General features: G+C 42.1%; 2 protein-coding genes across 3 annotated transcripts; one reads left to right on the top strand and one right to left on the bottom strand.

The window, feature by feature from the left end:
* Positions 1-304: 304 nt before the first annotated feature.
* On the top strand, positions 305-13,372 carry LOC141780304 (ADP-ribosylation factor-binding protein GGA1-like). 2 transcript variants are annotated; one of them, XM_074655467.1, is made up of 17 exons: positions 305-423; positions 3,687-3,771; positions 4,101-4,176; positions 4,605-4,703; positions 4,801-4,924; positions 5,060-5,160; positions 5,342-5,422; positions 7,269-7,406; positions 8,002-8,083; positions 8,919-9,032; positions 9,176-9,325; positions 9,417-9,490; positions 9,616-9,797; positions 10,144-10,355; positions 10,449-10,618; positions 10,762-10,872; positions 11,688-13,372. In XM_074655467.1, exons 1-17 carry the CDS (start codon positions 381-383, stop codon positions 11,796-11,798), a joined length of 1,953 nt encoding a protein of 650 aa, XP_074511568.1. In that variant the 5' UTR covers positions 305-380; the 3' UTR covers positions 11,799-13,372. The 2 variants fall into 2 exon arrangements, with proteins under 2 accessions (XP_074511568.1, XP_074511567.1); XM_074655466.1 differs by lacking the exon at positions 305-423 and adding an exon at positions 465-673 and having other exon boundaries at positions 11,688-12,978.
* Positions 13,090-22,900, bottom strand: LOC141780305 (putative ATP-dependent RNA helicase DDX17). The gene is made up of 13 exons (XM_074655468.1): positions 22,446-22,900; positions 20,957-21,117; positions 20,716-20,812; positions 20,474-20,607; positions 20,316-20,381; positions 20,010-20,151; positions 19,703-19,863; positions 19,342-19,514; positions 19,069-19,179; positions 18,889-18,950; positions 18,708-18,767; positions 15,519-15,746; positions 13,090-14,434 (listed from the first exon to the last, which is right to left on the bottom strand). The coding sequence occupies exons 1-13, from the start codon at positions 22,534-22,536 to the stop codon at positions 13,911-13,913; spliced, it is 2,010 nt and encodes a 669-aa protein (XP_074511569.1). The 5' UTR covers positions 22,537-22,900; the 3' UTR covers positions 13,090-13,910.
* Positions 22,901-23,208: the final 308 nt, after the last annotated feature.

Here is a 23,208-nt window from a genome sequence, read left to right as displayed (position 1 = left end):
TTGACTATGATTGAAAACTTAAAACTCAAAAATTCGAAATTGGCCAAAACTACAAGATTATGTAGAGATTTCAAGTTTATTTTTTTTGTATTTGTTTTGTATTTATTCATCTATTCTTTTCCTTACAATTTATTTGTTGCGTAATTTATTTTAGTTTTATATTATTTTTATACTGTGAAATATATTTACCGATTTTTTTGTAATGAAAAATCCGAACATTTTTGCAAAGCACTTTGAATTGCCTTTGTGTATGAAATGTGCTATATAAATAAACTTGCCTTGCCTTTGCCTAATCTATGCACTCCAGCTCTGTGTCTCTCCTACCTTCTACGTGACCGTGCGTCTCTCGCGAGACTTACGCACCGCTAAATCTCGCCGTGATGGCTGCGCCGCCCGACACGGAGAGTTTGGAGTCTCGTATCAGTGAGTGTTTTTAAACTTATTCTACCGAGCAGCTGTTTGTCTGGAGAGCCGGACACTCACACATTATTATCCTGCGGGTTGTTGTGGATGAGGTGACGGCTCACCACAGCTACCAGCAGAGAGAGAGAGCCGGACTCATCCAGGATGCTAACCTCCTGTAGCTCCGGAGCTGCTGCTCCTCTCCAGCTGTCAACACACAGCACAACACAGCCAGGCGGAGCTGCAGCTCTGCGGCTCATAGCTCCACTAGGTAGTGGGCGACAGCATCACGGGGGCTTATTGTTTAGTCACAGAGGTTATAGTGTGATTATGGCCTCGTGAGACAGTTCTACACGAGACGGTGACACGGTGCGACTACCGACAGACGGTGAGCTAGCTAACAACGGGACACACTGTTAGCACTAGTGATGTGTCAGTCACGGACGAGCCGGTTCATTGAGCCGGCTCCCATCCGAGAGCCGCTTTTTTCTTTTCTTTTTAATTATTTCAAGGCAGAATGACAGGACGATCTTCTCCGTGCCACGGGCACTCCATGCACTGACTGTGACTGAATGTTGTGTTAAAGGGACTATTTGTAACTCTCAGAAATGCTTGTTAACAGCGACACCTGTGGTCGTTAAGTCAACAAAAGTCGGCGTCGGGTTCGCGCTTGCTCGCTCTAAATAGACATGAACGAGCATCGCTCAAAACAGTGAGGCGACACACTTCAGCTAAAACCACAATATCACTCTGTATTTCAGCTGCTTGGCAGTAATGTCCTAGTGTTGGCTTTTCCTGCTTCAGCCTCCGGGACTGAAGCAGAAAGAGAAATATCGGCTCCGATTGCGCCTGCAGGGAGACACCGGCACCTGGTCGGAGACTAACGTTTCTCTCAGCGGAGCCCCGTCACTTCACAAGACACGGAAAACCTCTGTTGGTCTGGAGGAGCTGCAGCATTTATTTCTGCACAAACGTCCATTCACTAGATATTCTCAGACCTAAACTAACTGTTCTCTAGTGTGGAGTGAGCGCGCATGCTCGTCTAGAGGTGGAGCAAGACGGCAATAACGCACGCGCTGTCTGAGTCAAGGCAGGCAGGCAGAGGAGCAGTGACTCCGGACACCGGATCCCGACCCGGTACATTTATACGCTTAAAAAGTTACAAACAGTCCCTTATAATGACGTCCGTGAGACCAATCAGGTGATGACAGACAAGGATCATACCATCAAGCAGGGAAGGGCGGGGGTGCGCGCCGCGCTGATGGTCTTCAGGTACAGAACAAGAGGGAGACGAGGAGAGAAGGAGAGATGTGTGCGAATAGCAGACAAGATGAGTGACAGTCGGAAACTAAGCAGCATGTTAAATTATGGTATTCTTGAAATTATAAGGTTTAGTATAATTATATTGAATAATTTAAGTGATATATGTGCACACATACTAACCATAGGTCAAAACAGCGCTAAATTTGGCTGAATTATAAAATGGCAGAAGTGGTAAAACGAAGAGCCGTTTGGGAGCCGAAAGAGCCGGATCTTCTTGGTGAGCTGAGCCAAAAGATCTGGCTCACTAAAAAGAGCCGGAATTCCCATCAGTAGTTAGCACCTGCCCTGTGTGTCTCTGCTGGGTGCTCTCATGCTGGAGGGTTATGTGGCAGAGACATGCTATTCAATTACAAATCATGGAGTCACTCTGGAAGCATGTAGGCCTTCTTGGGCTTTCTTAGATGCTTAGCTTAATTGTTTTTTGTTGTGAAAAGCTTAAAAAGGAAACCCTAAGGAATATGTTGATACCAACCATGTTATGCTAACTTGAAGTTGGCCATTTTCAAAGGGGTCCCTTGACCTCTGACCTCAAGATATGTGAATGAAAATGGATTCTATAGGTACCCACGAGACATGCCTACTTTATGATAATCACATTGAAATTGAGTATCACTGTAAAGCTGAGACTCTTGTGGATCCAATGAGCCCAACTGTATTCATGTATGAAGTTAGTCCCCATAGGAGCCATTTCATTGTAGTGAGACCATTTTTTTTAAATCACTGTATAAAATTACCTGTTGTGACCTATCTCCCCCTAAAAAAAGACAAAACCGGGTAAATTGTGGGTCTCAGATGGTAGCTTAATTTATTTTTGTTGTGAAAAGCTTAACATTTTGACTCGCCATCTATAATGTGAAGATACTTTGGGTATATGGATACTGATCTCATTTAATTTGAATATAAAAGAGAACATGAACAAAAAGTGCACACAGTTGCCAGTTTTAGCCACTGCTAGATGAAATGATACAAACAGGTAAAAATATAATACACAAGTTGTACAATAAACCCTGCCCTCCTGAATGCCATAATGTTTTTTATTTACTTATTTGCACATATATAAAACTGCACAAAAACCAGTCAATGAAAAAAACAAACCAAGAAATGTGTCAGGAGAGGTCAAGAAGCCACAGACTTATACAAATGACCTCCCCCCCCCAACCCCAGGAGAAAAAAAACAATAACAAAAGGAAGAAAGATCTAAACTAACAATTTAAAAAAATACAAAAGTTAAACGACAACAAGAAGTACACAAAATGTGCAGAAAAACCTAACCAAACAGTGGAAAACAATCCAATAAAAACAATGAAATACATACAAAAAACAGTACAGAAAAAAAGACAATGTATCTAAACATATCAAAAGATAATTAGACATCATGAATTAAATGTGTTGATAATTTCCTTTTAAAATGTTCTAAGGATAACGAACTCTTCTTGATAACATGTATTTTGGTGTTCCATATTTGTACACCACGATACCTGAGGGAGTACTGGCCATGATTTGTAAAAAGGCAGGTGAAGATGATTAACCTGTCTGGTATTATGTGAATGAATTTGAGAATTAGATTTAAAGAAGTTGCTAAACGATGATGGTAAAGAAGGCTAAAACATATATTTATATTGTATTCAGGGGTTTTTCGAATATTTTGGTATTATTGATACAACCGTCTTGATACAAAGTAGTTTTAGATACCTATGTGTACCAATAAAGTGGCAGCTGAGTGTAGAAACAAAAACTGAAGAGCTAGAGATGTTCACTGTTAATTTAACACACAGGAAAATCCATTCAGAAATGTAACATTTTATAGTAATGCAACCCTTAATACTACAACAATTACTGTAACCAACATCTCAGCAACATACATATTCTAATATCAGAATAATGATGATAATATAGTGCAGTAAAGCTCAAATAACATCCATCGCTTTTGTTGTCTGACAATCCATTTGCTAACATTTCAGACAGAGCCACAAACCCACTGAACAGAGACACCGACTGGAGCAGCATCCATGCCTTCTGTGACCAGCTCAACAATGATTTGGAGGGGTAAGAGGAGGCCACAGGGCCACAACATAGTCTGTGCTTTATACCTTAATTATGGTCTGGTTAATGCGGATTCAAGTTTATTAATCATGGAGACCCCATGGGCTGCATAATAATGGGAATCAAACAGACCTGACATTTTTCAGCAGTCACTCTCAATTATTTTAGAAATAGTTCTGAGGTTAATCTGATTTAGTAACACTGGAAAAAAAAAATTAAAATCCCACAATATGATTACAGTAAATCTGAAATAACAGATGTTGATATCGTTCTGCAGCACACTTTACCACAGTGCTCTGGACAATCCGTTTTGTTTGTGACTTGTGTTGCAGACCTCAGCTGGCCACCAGGCTCCTGGCCCACAAGATCCAGTCTCCACAGGAGTGGGAGGCCATGCAGGCCCTGCTGGTGAGTTCAGATCGGAATCAGGATCTGTTGGTCAGGATTAGCGGCCTCAGTACTGATGATCATGATTTGTGTCTCATCAGTTTTTCCTAATTCACTAAAACTACTAATTTTTTAACCCACTAATTATATGGATTTACATTTTGGTGTGAACATTTTATAATTTTAAGATGTTTCACTGCTATAAGATTACAACTTTTGGCAGATTTCATCCAAAATTGGACTCCCAAAAATCCATATGCATCAACCCCTAAATCAGATTTATCACGGTAGTAGATGTTAAGTTTTCAAATGAGTCTGTATTCCTGACAGTAATGTAACAGAATGAAACTTAAATTCACATTGACTGTAAATATATATTAAATATTTTGAAGTGGCATACCTTTCAGAGCACGGTGTTGCTGTATTTTGACATTGTATTTCTCGTATAGGTTCTGGAGACGTGTATGAAAAGCTGTGGCAAAAGGTTTCACAATGAAGTTGGCAAGTTCCGTTTTCTCAATGAACTTATTAAAGTAGTTTCTCCAAAGGTAAGAGCGTCTCTCTGAGTGCATCTATGTTTATTTTTTCCTACATGTCTGTTGTAAGTAAATCACTGGACTGTCATCCTCAATCCCCCCGACTCAGTACCTGGGCTCACGGTCACCAGAACCAGTAAAAAATAAGGTTTTGGAGTTGATCTTCAGCTGGACTTTGGGGTTACCCGATGAAGCCAAGATCTCCGACGCCTATCAGATGCTGAAGAAACAAGGTAAGATGCTGTCAGATGAATGGAAATTATAACATCTAACTTCTTTACATAGTAATAATGGCTAGAGCAACTAATAATTACAGTGATCAATAATGATTGGAACCACTTAAACTTTTCATATGTTTTGTAAATCAGGTATTATTAAACAAGACCCAGAGCTGCCACCTGACAAACTACTGAACCTTCCTCCACCCAGACCCAAGAATGCCATTTTTGAGGACGAGGAGAAGTCAAAAGTAAGGAAAGAAAATGATCGGTTATTTGAAAGATGATTTCAGACATGAGAATAAATGTGACCTGAACCAATCTCTTACCTACTGTGCACACTGTCATGATTGTGCTCATCTCCCCTTTGGGATTTATGAAGCCTGTTCACTCGTTTTTCACCATGGGATCTCTGGCTGTGTGCTTTGTCAGATGCTGTCTCGCCTGTTGAACAGCTCCCACCCCGAGGACCTGAAAGCTGCCAACAAACTCATCAAGGAAATGGTCCAAGAGGTAAACCTGTTTCCTTCCTACTCCTTCTTAAAAATCACACTTTTCTGTTCTACATTAGCTCCACCTCCACTTTTTAGTGCTGCGGATAAAGCCTTGTGTGTGTGTGGTTTAAACAAAAGGAGTAAAATACAAGAGTGCTGTCCTCGAGATAGGTGAAAAAGGAAACTTTATAATCTGAAGTTAGATTATTATTGCCTTGTTTGGGGGTATTAGTTAGACTGGACCATAGAACTCCTAGCTGATATGCACATTAAACACCAGGATCCAAGAGCCATTTAACCATTTATTGAGGGAGGTTAATGGGTGGGGGATAGATGACGGAGGATGATTTTTCTGTACAATGAACACATAAAATCAATATATATTGCCATGCTTACAACAGTTACAAATAATAAAACAAGAGGTCCTTAAGTTATCTTACATTATTTATGCATCAACTTCTTAAGGATGAGCAAATATGATTTAAAAAAGTTATTTTTATGAAACGGTCACCCTATCCTGACAGTAGTGCATGAGACAGGTAATCTGAAAAAAAAAAATCACGTGCCTCTGTGTCCGCCGGTGCTCCTATTGGCATCTGCAAGATTTCACAGACTGGAGGAAAACAACCAATCAGAGCTGAGCTGGAGCCTTGCCGTCTCTGAGCAGCTGTCAATCACTCACAAACTCCAATCAAACGGTCAAACTAGGCAGCGCTGATCAAATATGAATCAATATTCTGTTACTTTAATGACTATTTCTCGCCTCAAATGTTTTCAGAATCATCTTTTAGTGTACTGTTTAGCTGTAAAATGATAAAAATTGTGACCCGGCAGCCATGATGAGTTCAGTTGAGGAAATACAAAGAACAGCCGGCGCAAACTTTCTCATTTTACAGCTAAACAGTACTCTACAAGATGTTTCTGAAAACATTTGAGGTGAGAAATAGGCATAACAGTAACAGAATATTAATTAATATTTGATCAGCGCTGCCTAGTTTGACCATTTGGTCAGAGTTCACGAGTGATGGACAGCTGCCTCTGTTGAATGAACAGCCAATGCGAACGCTCTCTCTCTCTCTGAAATGACCTGTGATTGGCCAAAGTCTCCAGTCACGGGCTACATTTTCTAAAGCCTGAAAACAGAGCCATGAGGAGGTGCAGAAGTCTAGTTTTCGCTCAGAACACTTGAATTACAATATGCTGAAAGCTGATTATGGAATTTTTACCCAATGATGCCAAAAACCTTCTGCCTACTGCAGGTTTGAGGGGTCGGATACACACATTAAATTAGGATTGATAACATGTAGAGATAACTCAAAGGATATAAACCATACGTCGACTAAATCAAATTGTCAGAATCATTATGAACAGACTTACTGGGGTGGCAGCATGATCTCAAACAGAGGATTTGTTCAAACAATTTGCTGGTGTGGCAGCATGGTCTCAGACGAAAAGGATCTGAACAGGACACACCCAGCCTTTATATGACCTCCCCTTCTCTAGACTCCTCCCCTGTGCATTAACAGGTGACTCTGCAACCACCACCACCTGAGATTGCTTAAGATTTTGAAGAGTAGGAATGAGGAAATGGGTCGGTTGCCCTGAAAGGTTTTGTGTGTCACTGGCAGAGTAAATTTGTCCTGATTTCAGAGGTAATAGGAACTGCTCTTTGCTCTCCCTAGCGTCTTCTTATGGCCTCTCCCTGACCATGCTGTACTTCTCCATTAATACCTTTGACTATGTTTTAGTATTTCAGTTGTATGTTTCTGCAGCTTGCTTTGTGTATGAGAATTTGTTTTTATTAATCACACAGCCCTACTGCTATGTGTGCCGCTTTTGTTAATTAGTGTCTTTGTCTGTTGCAGGATCAGAAGCGAGCAGAGAAGGTGTCAAAGCGGGTGAACGCCATTCAGGAGGTGAAGGAGAGCGTCACCCTGCTGACTCAGCTTCTGCAGGACTACGACAGCACCGCCGACAATCAGAGCAACGCTGAACTCTTACAGGTGACCTGAAACTGATGCTTTCAATCAGAGGGAGATTGAGACAGTGCAGTATACACAACTATAACGTAGTGGTGAACCAGACAGGAAACTTGATTTCAAGTATGTAAAGCCTCTTTCCCACTGGACAAAAAAAACCACTTACATTAACCATTAACATCTGGCTTTTGTCTCCAGTGGAAAAGGCTACAATCGGCATTCAATCCCAGGACAAATACAGTAACTCTGCAGTAGTCACGAGTATTTATCAGCTCCAGCTCCAATCAGCAGTGATGGAAACATGATACCTGGCTCTACACGCAAATCTTGATGTGACGCGTGTTGAAGTGAATCTATAATAAATAAAATCAACAGAGATTTGGACAATTATTATAATTTATTAAAGTATAAAACAGACTTGATATGCTCTCCTCAAAGCCACCGGACTCCAGTCAGACAACAGTAATTTTACTTCGCTGATCGTTGACAAACAGAAACACATACTCATCTACTGACAATGGGACATCTTTTAGGGGGGTTTTCCTGTTTCAAAAAGCCTGCATATATGCGCTAATTTTGGTGGAAAAAGGGTGTAATATAGCGTGTTTTGTGTGACCAGGACCTGTACCAACGCTGTGAGAAAATGAGACCTACACTGTTCAGACTGGCGAGTGATACGGAGGACAATGACGAGGCTCTGGGTGAGCTTCATTTTTATTCATCTACCATTAAACATCATGAAAAAAAAGGAATGATCATCCTGGTTTATTTGCTGCAGATATGATTTTAGTCCCATTAGTCGTCATCGGGCAGAGCAAAAGACACAAAGTTAATCTGTTGGGTCATTCAACTGTCCTCTCTACCTTCTATCTTAGGGGCGTCCAACAGCACACTGAACTCAGCCTTCCTTGTTCTTTCAAAGTTGGGGACTGATAAGAGCACCAGAGACACGCCCACATTATAAACATAGGAGCTAATCATTGAAAGCTGGTGCCAATCAGTGTTGAATCATTACCACAAAGCGTACTGCTCTCCACACACGCACATTAAGTGTCTTCCTGCAGCAATCTTTGATTTCATTTTCTCCTTTAATTCTCTGGATTTTCATCTGTTTGGCTCCAGAAATGTGAAACAATTCCCTCATTTTGCAATTCATTGTTAAAACATTGAAAAATACAGTACATGGACCTACAGATTATCAACTAGCCTTAATAATTAGTTTGCTTATTGGAAGAAATGTTGCTTTACGTCTCCCCTGAGGTCCATAGAGCTGCTGAGGTTCACTGTCTTTCCTTACTGTCCCTTTCTATTTAAACCCAGTGCTGGTTTTCACACCAAATCTCAAATACTTTTGAGCACCGTGCCTTCACTTCAGCTGGAAAGATGATTGTATATTTTGGTGCTCTGATCCACCAGTTCATAAACAGTCTTTCTAAACCCTAGTCAACTTCCTGCTCAGCAGGAGAGACATCACTTCTGACTGTTATTGTTACACTGTAAAAACATTAAGGAGTATTTCCTCACGTCTTTCCACAGCTGAGATCCTGCAGGCCAACGACAGCCTGACGCAAGTCATCAACCAGTTCAAACAGCAGGTGAAGGGGGAGATAGTGAACAGCAACAACACATTGAACACACAGAAGCAAACAGGTGGGTGAAGCACTGAGCATAGAAATACATGAAGAATATAGATTGATTTTAGAATTATCAGTCTACAGAAATGTTTAATGTAGGAACATTTATAGATTGAAAAGTACCTGGGTTTTGTCTGTCTTGAATCCATTTCCTCACAGGAGGGACGGCATTGCTAGATCTGTCGGGACTGGACACATCACCACAGTCGCCTCCGTCCTTCCCAGAGTTCCCCACTCCAACAGACAGCCTCAACGCCCCCTCGCAAGAGATGGGGATCAGTCTCCTCGACGACGAGCTCATGTCACTCGGTAACAGCATGTCCGACACCACACATGCGGAGTTCTTTAGGAGTTGAAACGCAGTCCTAAATAGTGCCGCCACTCTTTGTGCGCCCCACAGGTTTAAGTGAAGGAACACACACCTCCAATCCTCCCTCACAGCCTGAGGACTCTACAGCCTGGGACTCCTTCCAGGTGAGCAGAGGAAGGACAACTTCTTTTTAAAATTCATGTTAATGGGCATCATCGCTCTCAATACCGATCGACGAGACATCTGCACCACTGCTTTTCCTCACACACTTCTCACTTTCTACTTTCAGTCCTCTGACAGCATAGACGCAGACATCCCAGCAGCACCCAGCCTCCTCCTGAGTCCGGACCCGCCCTCTCAGCCCCTTTCGTCCGGCTCCACCCCCGGGAACTCGGCCCTGGACGAGCTAGACATGCTGGGGAAGACACTGATGCAGCAGTCCCTGCCTCCGGAGGGCCTGCAGGTCAAATGGTAATGAACTAAAACCTTTTGGTAAAGGATTTCTGTCTCCCAGAACACAGCCACTGCACTCCATACTCATCAGAGAAACAACAGCTACTGCATATGCTTTGACCTTTTACTCCTCACATTTTCATTCTGGCTGTTTTTTTTATTTTGTTTATTACTCTTGGTTGCCTGCATGGCTCAAAACGCTTTGGCATATCTTTAAAATGAACCACTCTACAATATATTGAAAGGAGATATTGTCAACATTTTATTTCAACAGTATATGCAGTAAAAATTTGCCAAGCTGTTTTCAATCTGAGCATCCTGTGAGAAGGGCACAACAGATGAATTGTTGATTATCTGCTTTCAGGGACAAGCAGCAGTGCAAACCGACTCTGCGTGATCTCCAGAGCAAGGCCGGGTGCAACATCACCCCGAACCCCATCCCAACCTTCGCCGCCGAACATCCCGCGCCTCTCCTCAACTCGACGTTGCTGGACATGTCCCCGACTCACACCGAGACTCCTCCTGCAGAAGTCACCCTGACTGATGTTTTTGTACCGCTAGAATCCATTAAGCCCAGTAAGTGAACTTAATGGCTGTATGCTTCTGCTCACCTGGGAGTACAGATTTATTACACACCCTCCTCCTCCTCCTCTTCCTCTCTCTCACCAGGTAGTCTGTTACCTGTGACTGTGTTCGACGGACACAGTCTGCGGGTTCTCTTTCACTTCGCTCGCGACTCGCCTCCGTTTCGTCACGATGTGCTGGTGGTGATCATCTCCATGTTGTCATCCGCTCCCGTCCCCGTCAGCAACATAGACTTCCAGACCACAGCTCCAAAGGTCAGCAGTAAGAGAAAGTTCAAGGCCTCCGTCTCTCGATAAGAGCCGTACTTACAAGGTTCATCTCGGAAAGACATTATTAAACCACTGCAGCCGATTTCCTGTCTTTGTAAAGAAAGAATATTGTTTGTTTTCAACTGTAGTCTATGGCAGTGAAGCTGCAGCCCCCATCAGGAACAGAGCTCCCAGCCTTCAACCCTATCCTCCCCCCTGCTGCTGTCACACAGATCCTGCTGCTCGCAAACCCAAACAAGGTAAGCAAGATTTTTACATTAAAAGAAACCACTAAGCTACCTTTAGTGTCTAAACCGTATGAAAATCATTTTACTATTGGATACGTTAATAGCTGTATAGTATTGCATGACACGGCTGTAGCAGGCCATATACTGTAACAGCAGGTAGAGCAGGCTGCCTTTCACCACAAGGTTGGCGGTTCGATCCCCGGCTCCTACAGACTGCATGTCAAAGTGTCCTTGGGCGAGACAAGGACACTTTGCCTCACCAATTCCTCCCCGGGTGCTTACAGCAGCCCACTGCTCCTAAAATACTTAGGATGGGTTAAATGCAGAGGTCAAATAGTGACACTTAGTAACACAAGTAGAAGAAATTAAATTGCATACAACTTTAAAGAGGGCCTATAGTGCTTTTTCCCTTTCCTTAAGTGTGTTATATATTTTTTGTGTGAAAGCAAACGCACCTATTTGGCAGTATTTCAGATTTAAACCCAATGCTACGAGGGAACCGTAATGTTAATGCGGTCACAGCCGGTGTGCACGGCGCAGCAGTGCCAGGTAACGTTAGACCCCCGGCAGGCCCTGAAGGAAAAGCTGGACCGGAGCAATAGGTCCTCTTTAATCACAAAACTGAAAAGGGCAAAAATGTCCCTTAAATTCTTTCACTGGTCAAGTGAACTGTGGATGCATACTGTAATAGCTGTGATACGTCTGTAGTTACCCTGTAGTTGTAGTTCTTCTGACTCATGACAATAAGATAAGTACAGAGGCCGTAAGCTCTCTGGATGTTTAACTATAATTCAATCCACCTCTCTCACCCTGTGTGTGTGCTTCAGGAGAAAGTGCTGCTGCAGTACAGCTTAACCTTCACCATGGGAGAGCAGGAGCACAGCGAGAGCGGCAGTCTAGAACACTTTCCTCCTCCAGAGACGTGGGGGAACCTATAGCATTGAAACACAACCACAAACCTGACAGACTCTCTCTGCTTTCAGACTCCGCTTCCTTCCTAAAAACCAACTCTCCAACTCCACACTCTGCACACACCCGTTTTCCTTTCTAAACACATTGTACTTTCTTTGATTGGTATCGATTCTTTTTCCTTGGATTACGCTCATGCTCAGTCAGTGTAACGTGTGTATGCTTTTGCTCTAAGTGAGTCGTGTGTCCAGTCTGCTGTATGTGGCTGCTTTTAAAAACAAACCTGCAACACGCTTCCCCCCCAAAAGCTGTTGCGGTCTTGTCATATTGGTTTTAACAGACGGTGATATGAAGGACGAAAAACATCAAACGTGTGCATATTTGTTGGTGTGCTTGTTTTTCACGTCTGAATCACTTTATCAGTTGCGTTTACCTTCACCTCTGCATGCTCTTCCAACACCGCTCGCAAAATCCAGCACACCGAGAGAGAAAGGACGTACTGTAAGCGCATTACATAGACGCAGCTCATCTTAGTTTGCAAAACAAGTAATCAACATGTTGTGCTGTGTATTTCGTAATGAGTGAATATCGCTCATAATTTCTTTCGCAATGACTGAGTCCACTTTTTGATTTGCACAATTTTTTTTTTTTTGATTGTACTGTTTTCCTGTCTTTTCCCATCTTGTGTAAAGAACAGATTTACTGTAACATCAGAGTTGTTTATCATCTGCCATATGTGCCTATTTTGCAGTTTCTAGCATTATTTAACTGTTAGTGCGTTTGTTTTTCCTCATCTGTTACACATCAGTCATATTGGGTCTGTCTGACATACAGATCAGCTATATTATAACCTTAAATTCTTAATATATTCAAAGCATTTCCGTAGGGTATAAGTTACATTTACTAATCTTTTCTTTAGCTTGTGATTTAAGTTGATATTTCAGCATTTATTGGGTAAAACTGAGATGAAAACAGGTGTTTGGCTCAAGCAGGTTCAACTTGTTTCTACAGTGTGCGATGCATGTCAGCCAAGCTGAACACTTCCTCCTCCCCACAGGCTCTCAATCACATTCCGCTGCCCTAATCTCCAATACGACTGCTTTGTAAATACCAATGATGGCAGTCCTGTTATGTACATTTGACTTGTGCAAGAGCATAACACTGGTAAAATATTCCAAATGGGTAATAAAGTTGTTTTTTTCTTGGTGACCTGAAGGCCTGTTCATTTGTGTTGTAGGTGATGAAAACTCCACAATACAATACCTAAACCTCCCGTCATCCTCCGTGTTTAGTGTCAAGGATGTAAAGACCACACAGTGATACACTGAAGAGCTTTATTAAACTGTAAAAATGGACTTACTATTTGCTAGGAAAATCTCAATCATCACTGCAGCAAAGACTTGCCCACACTGGTGACTCACTGACTATGGAGTCTCAGCTGAAACTAACTTGGACATGTGAAAAAAAAAGCTCATTTATATGCAACTTTAATGTCTGCCATGGCGACACAAAGCCCCTGCAGAGTTGCCTCTATATAAGGCCTAAATTAATCAAATCTATATAATGAAAACATCAAGATAAAATTCAAAGAAAATGCTCAGAAGAAGGAAATCCTAATCCTAATTATGCTCAAGCGTTTTTATTTAATTCAATTCAAATTGATCTTGTGGCTTGCAAACTTTCAAACACAAAAATAAAGATATTTAACCTAAAATAGGAGCAAGCCTATATACAAGAATTAACTTCAGCACCTACCTTTGATACACCTAAAGGGGAAAATCGGATGCTTCACAAATCCTATGTAGCGGCTCACAATACAAAAAACAGCATGATTGTACAAAAAAGACCATCGTTACAAACTCGGTCACATGACACAGACGAGCTTCTGTCAAACTAAATAATGAATGCGGATTAATTTGACTTCAAATAAAAAGTCAAAAAAGGCGTTTACCACTTAAAGAAACTGGGAAACCAGTCCAAATGGTTTTGATGGCTTGATGTTTAAGAAATTAATTTTAAAAACACAGCGCACTGATGTGAAATGTTGACGTTACGGTTGTCAACTGCAGAGGGTTAAACCCCGGCAAAATCAAGACGGGTTGTGTGACTGGGTGTAGTGTGTGACTGGTGCACAGACCACATTACTTCCTGCCTGACGGAGGAGGTGGCTGTGGGGGAGCAAACTGGAACGGGGAGTGCCCCATCAGGCCCATCATGGGCTGGGGAGGGTTGAACTGCTTGGCCATTAGAGGCTGTGGACCCGATGAAGATGGTGGTGCCTGCCCCACTCCGACGCCCCCCGACCCGGAGCTGCCCCTGGAGCTGCTGTACTGGCTGCTGCTGCTGTTGTTGTTGTTGTTATTCTGGTACTGGTCGTATGAGTTGGAGCCGGAGCCGGAGCCGGAGCCGGAGCTGCGCCCTCCATCCCTGCTGCTGCGATCTCTGTAAGAGGAGGAAGAGGAGGATGAGCGGTCCCCGTCCCGGCTGCTTCCTCTGTGGCTATCTCGGCTGTCACGGCCGTAGCTGCTGCTGCTGGTGCTGCTGCGGCTTTCCTTGGCGCTGCCGCCCCCGCCCACAGAACGCATTCGCCTGTCACACTCGTCCTGGTACATCAGGTTGGGATTGTTGGAATTGGAGCCGCCACGAAAACGAGGGCGGCCACCACCTGGAGATAAAAAAAAAGGATCAGAGACGGAGGACAAACAGTCATCAAACTTTTATGTTGGCCCATCAGACTAGCAACTACCTCTCAAACATAGTCAAGTGTATTTCATGTTAGGTTAAAGTTTCAAAAGGCCGAATGTTTTTGGCATCATTGGGCAAATATTCCATAAAAACCTTTCAGCATATTGTAATTCAAGTGTTCTGAGAGAAAACTAGACATCTGCACCTCCTCATGGCTCTGTTTTCAGGCTTTAAAAATTGGCCAATCACAGGTCATTTCAGAGAGAGAGAGCGTTCCTATTGGCTGTGCTCCGATTGGTGGGCGGTGCTTGGTATTTCCTCAACTGATCTCAACATGACTGCCGGGTCACAAACTTTCTCATTTTACAGCTAAACAGTACACTACAGGATGTTTTCTGAAAACATTTGAGGAAAGAGGAAATAGAAATAGGCATTACAGTAACAGAATATTGATTCATATTTGATCAGCGCTGCCTAGTTTGACCGTTTGATTGGAGTTCGCGAGTGATTGACATCTGGAGTTGGACACAGAGGAACATTATTTTTTTATAAAATAAAATTATTTGAATTAGATAATAATTAGCAGCTTTAAAGTTCTTTAAATAATACATTATGATTATAATTGTGAAATAAAGATTTAAAAAGTTTTGGTGGGTCCAAAATGAATGTTTGAGGATTAAGAATGAGAATTTTGTTTATCTCTGTGGAAGATATCGGACCGTTGGTTCCCACTTCTAACAAGGCTTGTGAGCCAATAGTAAAACAATGTTGGTATCTCTGGGTCGTCAGTCTGAGATTGACGGTAAGTGCCTGGCAATGACTTGTTGTGAAGTAAATGCAATGAAACGGGAGAGGGAGAATGCGACATCTAGCGGCTGAATGTTATCAATAGCACCTTTAAGTTTAGGTTGATAGCCTCATACTAAATACATAAGGACAGACAAATACTACAATTCCCCAGAAAGTCTAAACTGATTCCTCTTTGGTGGTGAGATCTCAGCAGCTACATTTATATTTATATAAAGAGTATATAGTAATGTAATCCAGCAAGAAGTGTCCCTCACCTCCTCCACGTCCAGTATCAACCAGCTGCAGCAGTTTGGGATTGATGGCCTGTCGGGCCTCCTCCAGCACCCGGATCAGCTCGCGGGCCTGGCGGAGGTTCCCCGGAGTGAAGAAGGTGTAGGCGGTGCCTTTGTTGGTGCTGCGGGCCGTGCGACCGATGCGATGGATGTAATCCTCCGATGAGTTGGGATAGTCATAATTGATGACAAACTTGACATCCTCCACATCTTGAGGCAGTAGTAGTTGAGAAGGGATGGTGTGATGATGGGATCAGTCACAGGGATGGAAAAGACAAAAACACAAGTCAGGACAAAAGTAACACTGGTTGAGAAATGAATTTTCTCCATTCGTGAATTTTTAAGTTTTGTGCTTTTGGAACTGGGAACATTCAAACAGACAATACCTGCAAGACACCCATCATCCTCTGAAAGCTTACACCCACTTACCTGTTAAATCATCAACTATTTGTACAATACAGTTAGAAAATGAGTTTACTTACCATGCCAATTACATAACAGGGCTCACTAATCTAGTATAGGAATACAATAGTGTACTAAGTTAAGTGCAGCCAAAGCTACAGATCATCTGAACTAATTGAGGAACAAAGTTGGTGGTTTGCTGAAGAATTTGGACAATATTACATGAAATTTAAAAAAGGAAACACTAATTTTAAGAGGCGAGTGACCCTACAGGTGATCGTTGTGTAAAAGACAGATTCAGCGGTTTAAAGGGATTTCTATTCTGATTAATGGTCTAAGTGTAAGAATCAAATGAGAAAGTTGATTTTTTTTTCAGGAAAAAAAACTGTTCAAAACAAATTAGAGGTCTGTTTCTCATTACAGTTGACAAAGGGCTCTGAAACACTGCTGATAACAGAGGAAAAACAAGTCTTGTATAGGAAGCATAATGATGAAGGCTGGCAGAGGACAAATGGGGAAGGTACAGTACTTACCCTGTATAGAGATTAAGATGGTTTACAAAGTTACCCCTCTGTTCCCCTACCCATCACCAGTCCTGGGAGGTCTGCAGAGGTAGGAGGGGAGCGTACGGGACAAACTCAGTCCCTTCTCCCACCTCGCCGCTCCTCCACAACACTCCCAAAGCTGGAAACGGTCTGGGCTGGGATGTAGTACTACTTTAGTACTATCTGAGCCTCTTCATATCATCCAGCCGTTTTTTGCAGCTGTTTCTAGCACATGGTGATAGGCGGAGAGGCCTTATCTCATCTTAGGATCTGAAGTCCTCTTAAGACTTACTCTGACACATTTCTTACATTAGTTAGTGGCAGTGACAAATAACTTCTTATTGTGGTGTAGAGCGGTGGATGTGGTAGATTTGGCGATTGGTGAGGCTTGTTCCTAATGCCTCTAAGGTCACTTCCGTTGGCAGTGATATCAACGAGCCCAGCTTTTCAAGTTTAGTAACAAGAAACAGACGCTAAGGAGAAGCCATGTGGGTGTTTTCTGTAAGAGTTGGCTTTGCCAGGAGTTTTGAGTCCTGACAGTTCGCGCTAGTCCTTATGGAGGGATTTAGCAACAGGTAGTAACACTGATAGTCTGGTATGATGTATATAAAGAAAAAAAATCCAAAAGTTTTTAAGACAAAGGGGGGTTGAAAGCAGGACACACAGTAGATTTGGGGATAGAGGGCAAAAGGGACAAAAAGGACAGGGGTCAGCAATGGTTTAAAGAAAACAACCAGAGGATAATAGAAGACCAGGATAGGAGGTGAGGTGGTAAAAAGGGGCAGAGAAAAAGAGACGAATGAGAGAAAGAAGGACACATTTAAGAAATTAGCAAAAGAGGGAGAGAATACGACAGCAGGAAAAAGAGAGATGGTGTGTGTGAGAGAGAGAGGCAGAGAAATTGAGTGACAGACAGGACGAGGAGTGAAAGGGAGGGAAATCGCTTAAAGAGAGGTGGCTCCTCCAGGCCAGGACTCCTGCCAGCCAGGACCAGACATGACGTCAGCAGAGGGAGAGGCCGGCCGGCACAGCCAGTGGTGGGGGGTGTCAGGGGCTGGCATCAGGGGGCAGTTCAGAGGGGAGCCTCCAGCGTAGCCGTCCATGCCCGGCTTTTGCTGCTTTCCACCCTCACTTCCTGGCAGATGTGTCTTTCTCTGTCTTCTCGTGACGCACCACTGTATCTCGGCTTCACAAAACTTAAGGTATGATCTATGAGACTGTTTTACCTGCAGGACCAATTCAGGTAAAAAAAAAAAATAATTTGCCGTCCAAAGTTTGTTATTGGGAATGGAAATGTATCTCCTCAAGGACTGTCCAGACAAGTTTTCTTTATCCATATCCCATAAGAATAAATACTAGAAAAACTTTTAAAAAATCTCTAAGTCTGAGTCTAACTCAGCAAATGTTGTGGTGCGTCACTGTGATGATGGCATGGCTGAGGGGAGCCCACCCTCCTCCATACCCCCCTCATCGCCCTCTCACCTGACAGCCACCCCCGACCCTAGGATCAAATTTGGAAGCCCAGCAGCACCCGCGCTCGTATCCCCCCCCCTTGTCGCCCAGGCAGCCAGTGTCCTGGAAGGGGGGAGAGTTTTGTTTGTGGGCTTTGTTCTAGGTTTTCAGCGGAGATGGCTGTGTCTGGGACTGATTAATCAGGCCGTCTCTCTCTCCGAGTCAGCTTTCGATTTGTCATGCCTAGGTCCGGCTGCAGGCTCCCGTGGGCCTGTGTGCTTCTAGTTGCCGGAGCAGAGACTTGGAAACAAAAAAACAAAGAAAAATAAATGAAAAGAAAACAAATGAACATAGAATTAGGTTAAAAGGTTGATTGCCATCGTGTAAGGGGCTGCTTCACTAGCCTCACCCCTTACATCTTCCACACTTTATTCAACATCATTCCTATGTTCAGTGTTTTTTTCTGTTATCCAATAGAACAAAGTGGCTTCAATTTTCACTTCAAATATGATTTATTTCTCAGATACACATTTTGTCTGAGAAGTATCATATGTTCTTTGGAAGAAAAAGCAAATCTGTACGTGTTTGTGGTTGACTTTTGATCACAAATCTACTATAAATAAACATGCAGTCAAGAGTCTGATCATTATGTAATGACCATTATTATTCTACATATCTTATGATCTGATATCTTGTATAATATGTGTACCGTATCAGTGTGTGGTTATACTGAGGAAAGTGTTTGCGTTGCACTTGGGCACACAGGACGTACCCAAACCACGCGAGGCCACGTCGGTAGCGATGAGGATGGGAGCTTTGCCACTACGGAACTCTGCAACAAAGAAAAGATGATCGGGAGCTTGAACATCATCTTGAAAGAAAAAAACAGAGCAGAAAAGGGAACAATACTTATATAAGTCACTGCTGTTCAAATGTCAGCGTGTTTGTTGTACCTGTTAACACCCAGTCTCTCTCCGGCTGGCTCTTGTCTCCATGAATGCACATCGCTGGCCACCTAGAAGAGAGACAAGTAAGCTGTCACATAAGTGACCATATAGACCATGGCCATGCATGAGATCTTGTGTCATAAATATTGCACAGACCAAACTGTATAGAACCCCGTTATTACTCACCCGTCACGTCTCATCATGCGCGTGAGATCGTCACATCGTTTCTTGGTCTCCACGAAGATGATGGTCTTGTTCTCTTTCTCAGCCATGATCTCCTCCATCAGCTGGATCAACCTGAGGAAAGAAAACAAAAAAGTAAATGACCGTTTTCATAACATTTATTATAATATATCTTCCTCACTTATCACTTTAAAAAAAAATCGAGGCATCAATCATAAACAATACAAACCAAACGAACAAATCAAACAAAGGTCTGCTATGTGACCAGCCTCTTACTTGTGGTCCTTTTCGCTCTCCATACAGACATCAACTATCTGAAGGATGTTGTGGTTGGCGCTGAGTTCTAGCGCTCCAACATTGATCTGGACGTAGTCTTTCAGGAAGTCCTCTGCAAGCTGGCGAACCTCTTTAGGCCAGGTGGCGCTCCACATCAGGGTCTGCCTGTCGGGCTGGGCAAAGAGCACACCAAATAAACAAAAACAAGTAATGACACGTACGAAAATGACTGCTACATCTAAAAAAACAAAACATACTAAAACATAATATATAAGCCAGAATTTCTCTGCTGCTAAAACACAAACACTACTCTTCTAAAAAAAGGTTTCTATAAAAACAAATACAAAAGTATTAGCTTTACCCTGATCTGGTCCACAATCTTGCGAATCTGTGGTTCAAAACCCATATCCAGCATGCGGTCAGCTTCATCCAGAACCAAGTATGTGCAGCGTCGCAGGTTGGTCTTTCCGGCCTCAAGGAAGTCAATCAGACGACCCGGAGTGGCGATGCAGATCTCAACACCTGGAGAGACAAACTCATTAGTATATTACAGACTAATCAAATGTGGATTTCAATGGCAAACAATTATTTCAGCTGAGTAAGACAATAAAAAATGTGTTAGTAATTTGACACAAAACTGCGATAACCAAACAGCAAACACTCCTAACCTCTCTCAAGGTCTCTGATTTGAGGTCCCTTGGGAGCACCGCCATACACACAAGTGCTTTTAATGCGGGATGACTTTCCATAGTCGTACGCCACCTGCTGGACCTGCTGCGCCAGTTCTCTTGTGGGGGCCAGAACCAAGCACTGCAGAGCACACATATAATTCCATAACATCTATTTCTATATCTAATTAGTGTATTAGACATTTTAATGTTGTGCTAAGATGGCTTTTAATATCATTCTTGTAAACTCCGACATCCCAAAGCAGACTACTCAGTGATTAGTGCATTTCTTTTCCCTTCACGTACAATGGGTCCATCTCCACGCTCCAAGTAGGGCTGATGATTGATGTGCACAATGGAAGGCAGGAGGTACTGAAGAAGAAGAAAAAAGCAGAGGAGAGGTCAGTTGATTATGGCGATGTATGTTATGCATTCATCTTTGCAAGTACAGTCATGTGTCTCACCGATAAGGTCTTCCCAGAGCCAGTCTGAGCGATGCCCACCATGTCTCTCCCGCTGAGGGCCAGAGGGAAACCTTGAGCCTGAATGGCTGTGGGCTCCTTGAAATTCTGCTGCATCAGTACATCCATTACATATTCTAGATGGAGAGGCAGAATAACATGATTCTGGTTATTTGTGTACCAGATATAGTTTAGTAGTTGTAATTGTTGTGCTTGAGTAGATATCCATGTATGCATGTGCTTACGGGGAAACTGTGCCTGATGGAAGTCGGTGATGGGTTTTGGGCAGCCTGAACCACGAACAGTGATTTCTTTCTTACTGCTATACTCCTCAACATCATACTGAAAGACAACAACCGAGTGTGTAAAACCAACAGACTAAACACCAGTGTGTAGCAATTTTACTACACCAATCTATCTTTTCATGCCCAAAACAAACATTAGGTAGAGGCATTAGAAGATCAGACTGTGATATTTCAGAAATACCTGGCTCATTCGCTGCACTTCCGAGTGCTCACTATAAAAGTTCTTCTCAAACTTGGGAAGCTCATCCAGGTCCCATCTCTTCTTTCGTAAACGGTCCCCGGGGTTCCCAAACTTTCTACCCGGTTGTGGGCCGCCTCTACTGGACCCGAAACGAGGGCTTCTGCAATATGACAAGCCACACATTGTGTAGCTAGCTTTACGCAGTGGTGGAAGAAGTACTCAGATATTTTTACTTCAGTAAAAGTACTAATATCACAGTGTAGAAATACTCTGCTACATGTAGAAGTCCAGCATTGAAAATATTACTTCAGTAAAAGTACAAAAGTATTATCATCAAAATACACTTAAAGTACTAAAAGTAAAAGTACTCATTGTGCAGAATAATATATATTATAATTATTGATCAACACTTTAATGTTGCAGCTGGTGGGTGGAGCTCATTTTAATTACTTTATATACTGATTGGTAGTTCAATACATAATAATACATCATAATTTATTAGTTGATTTTATTTTGTTTTAATAATCTGAATTTGTAAAGTCACTAAAGTTATCAGATAAATGTAGTGGGGGAAAAAAGTATAATATTTCCCACTGAGATGTAGTGGAGTAGAAGTAGAAAGTAGCAGAAAATAGAGTTACTCAAGTAAAGCACAAGTACCTCAAAAGTGTACTTAAGTACAGTACTTTAGTAAATTTAAGATAAGATCAGATAAAAACAAGATGCATCAGCTAACACAGTAAAAAAAAAAAAGAGCTAAACAAAGTGTAACAAAATATGAACCATTTAAATAGAAGGAAGTATAAAAATAGGAGCAGTATATACAGTATTGACAGTAAACAGACTATTAACAAAATTGCACAAGTGGAAAATGATATTGCACAGTGAGAATGAATGAATAAATGAATAAATGAATGAATGAATGAATGAAATTCCACCTGAAAATATCATGTTATTGTCAGTTGTTTGGTGTGTAAGTGGTCTACTGGGAGCATGTACTTAGTTACATTGCACCACTGATTTTACAACACTTTCCTGGGCTAGAATATTAACGCTAGAGCTGGAGCTCATTTTAATTACTTTATATACTGATTGGTAGTTCAATACATAATAACACATCATCATTTATTAGTTGATTTTATTCTGTTTTAATAATCTGAATCTGTAAAGTAACTAAAGTTATCAGATAAATGTAGTGGGGAAAAAAAGTACAATATTACCCACTGAGATGGAGTAGAAGTAGAAAGTAGCAGGAAATAGAGATAAAGTTAGTCAAGTAAAGCACAAGTACCTGTACTTAAGTACAGTACTTGAGTAAATGTACTTAGTTACATTCCACCTCTGGCTTTACGACACTTTCCTGGGCTAGACTATTAACGCTATCACTGTTTAATCTCAACAAACAGCATCAAAGCCTTTTCATAATGACCACTAAGGCTTTGCCTTACTTAGGTAGCTGCTTACCCTCTGCCTCTGCCTCTGCCTCTGCCTCTGTCTCTGTCTCTGTCTCTGCCTCTGCCTCTGTCCCTGTCCCTGTCACGGCCTCGGTCTCGGTCTCTGTCTCCGTACGAACCTCTCATCGTGAGGACTCTTCTGTGAGACGTGCAGCAGTTGTTTTATGTTGCCTTCAGGTCAGTGGACCGTTTTCTCGGAGATGTTACCTGAGTTTTCACCTGTCGTTACCGCTTCAGGCCTGAGGCTTGACAACCAAGGTAGCTAGTTAGGTAGCTCGCTATATCCTCTATTTCAGCTAAATAATAACGTTTAACGTTAACTTGAAACGCTGTATGGATGAATAAACTATCTCTTATACGCTCGTTGAAAAATTAAATATCACACCAAGCCGTGTTTTTTTAGTGTGAAGAATTGAAACAAGGCGCAGCCAGCTGTACTGTTATGTTGTTGTTGTTGTTGTTGTAGCATGGCGCACAGGCGACCGGAAGTTACTGTGATTGGCTGGCTGCTCTGGAAATCCCGCCCCTCTAAGTGTGATTGACATCCCCATGGTCTCAGTGCTTTTTTCTTTTTCTTTTTTTTTTTTGCTCAAAGTCTTTTTATTGGTATTCTGCACAAAATCCAATAAATCACAGAAATAATTGTATAAACAAATTATATCCCCCCCATCCCTCCCTATAACAATACTACTGCACCATTAAATAAGCAGCTAATTTCATAAACAATTACATTTATACATTTAAATTAATTAAATCCGATAGCAACATAAATGAAACACATACAAAACAAACAAAAAA

Source organism: Sebastes fasciatus, chromosome 13 (assembly GCF_043250625.1).
Source record: "Sebastes fasciatus isolate fSebFas1 chromosome 13, fSebFas1.pri, whole genome shotgun sequence".
NCBI lineage: Eukaryota > Metazoa > Chordata > Actinopteri > Perciformes > Sebastidae > Sebastes > Sebastes fasciatus.
Note: the sequence above shows the minus strand (reverse complement) of the source record. Positions and strands in the feature narration are given on the sequence as shown.

Bases quoted from the DNA above. Each gene is read 5' to 3' on its own strand.
- LOC141780304 (XM_074655466.1), top strand. From the start codon at position 568: ATGCTAACCTCCTGTAGCTCCGGAGCTGCTGCTCCTCTCCAGCTGTCA. The intron at 5,423-7,268 runs GTAAACCTGTTT...TGTCTGTTGCAG, and splicing joins TCAAGGAAATGGTCCAAGAG to GATCAGAAGCGAGCAGAGAA. The intron at 9,798-10,143 runs GTAATGAACTAA...ATCTGCTTTCAG, and splicing joins GAGGGCCTGCAGGTCAAATG to GGACAAGCAGCAGTGCAAAC.
- LOC141780305 (XM_074655468.1), bottom strand. From the start codon at position 22,536: ATGAGAGGTTCGTACGGAGACAGAGACCGAGACCGAGGCCGTGACAGG. The intron at 21,118-22,445 runs GCAGAGGCAGAG...TGTCATATTGCA, and splicing joins AGACAGAGACAGAGACAGAG to GAAGCCCTCGTTTCGGGTCC. The intron at 15,747-18,707 runs GTACGTCCTGTG...TACTGCCTCAAG, and splicing joins CGTGGCCTCGCGTGGTTTGG to ATGTGGAGGATGTCAAGTTT.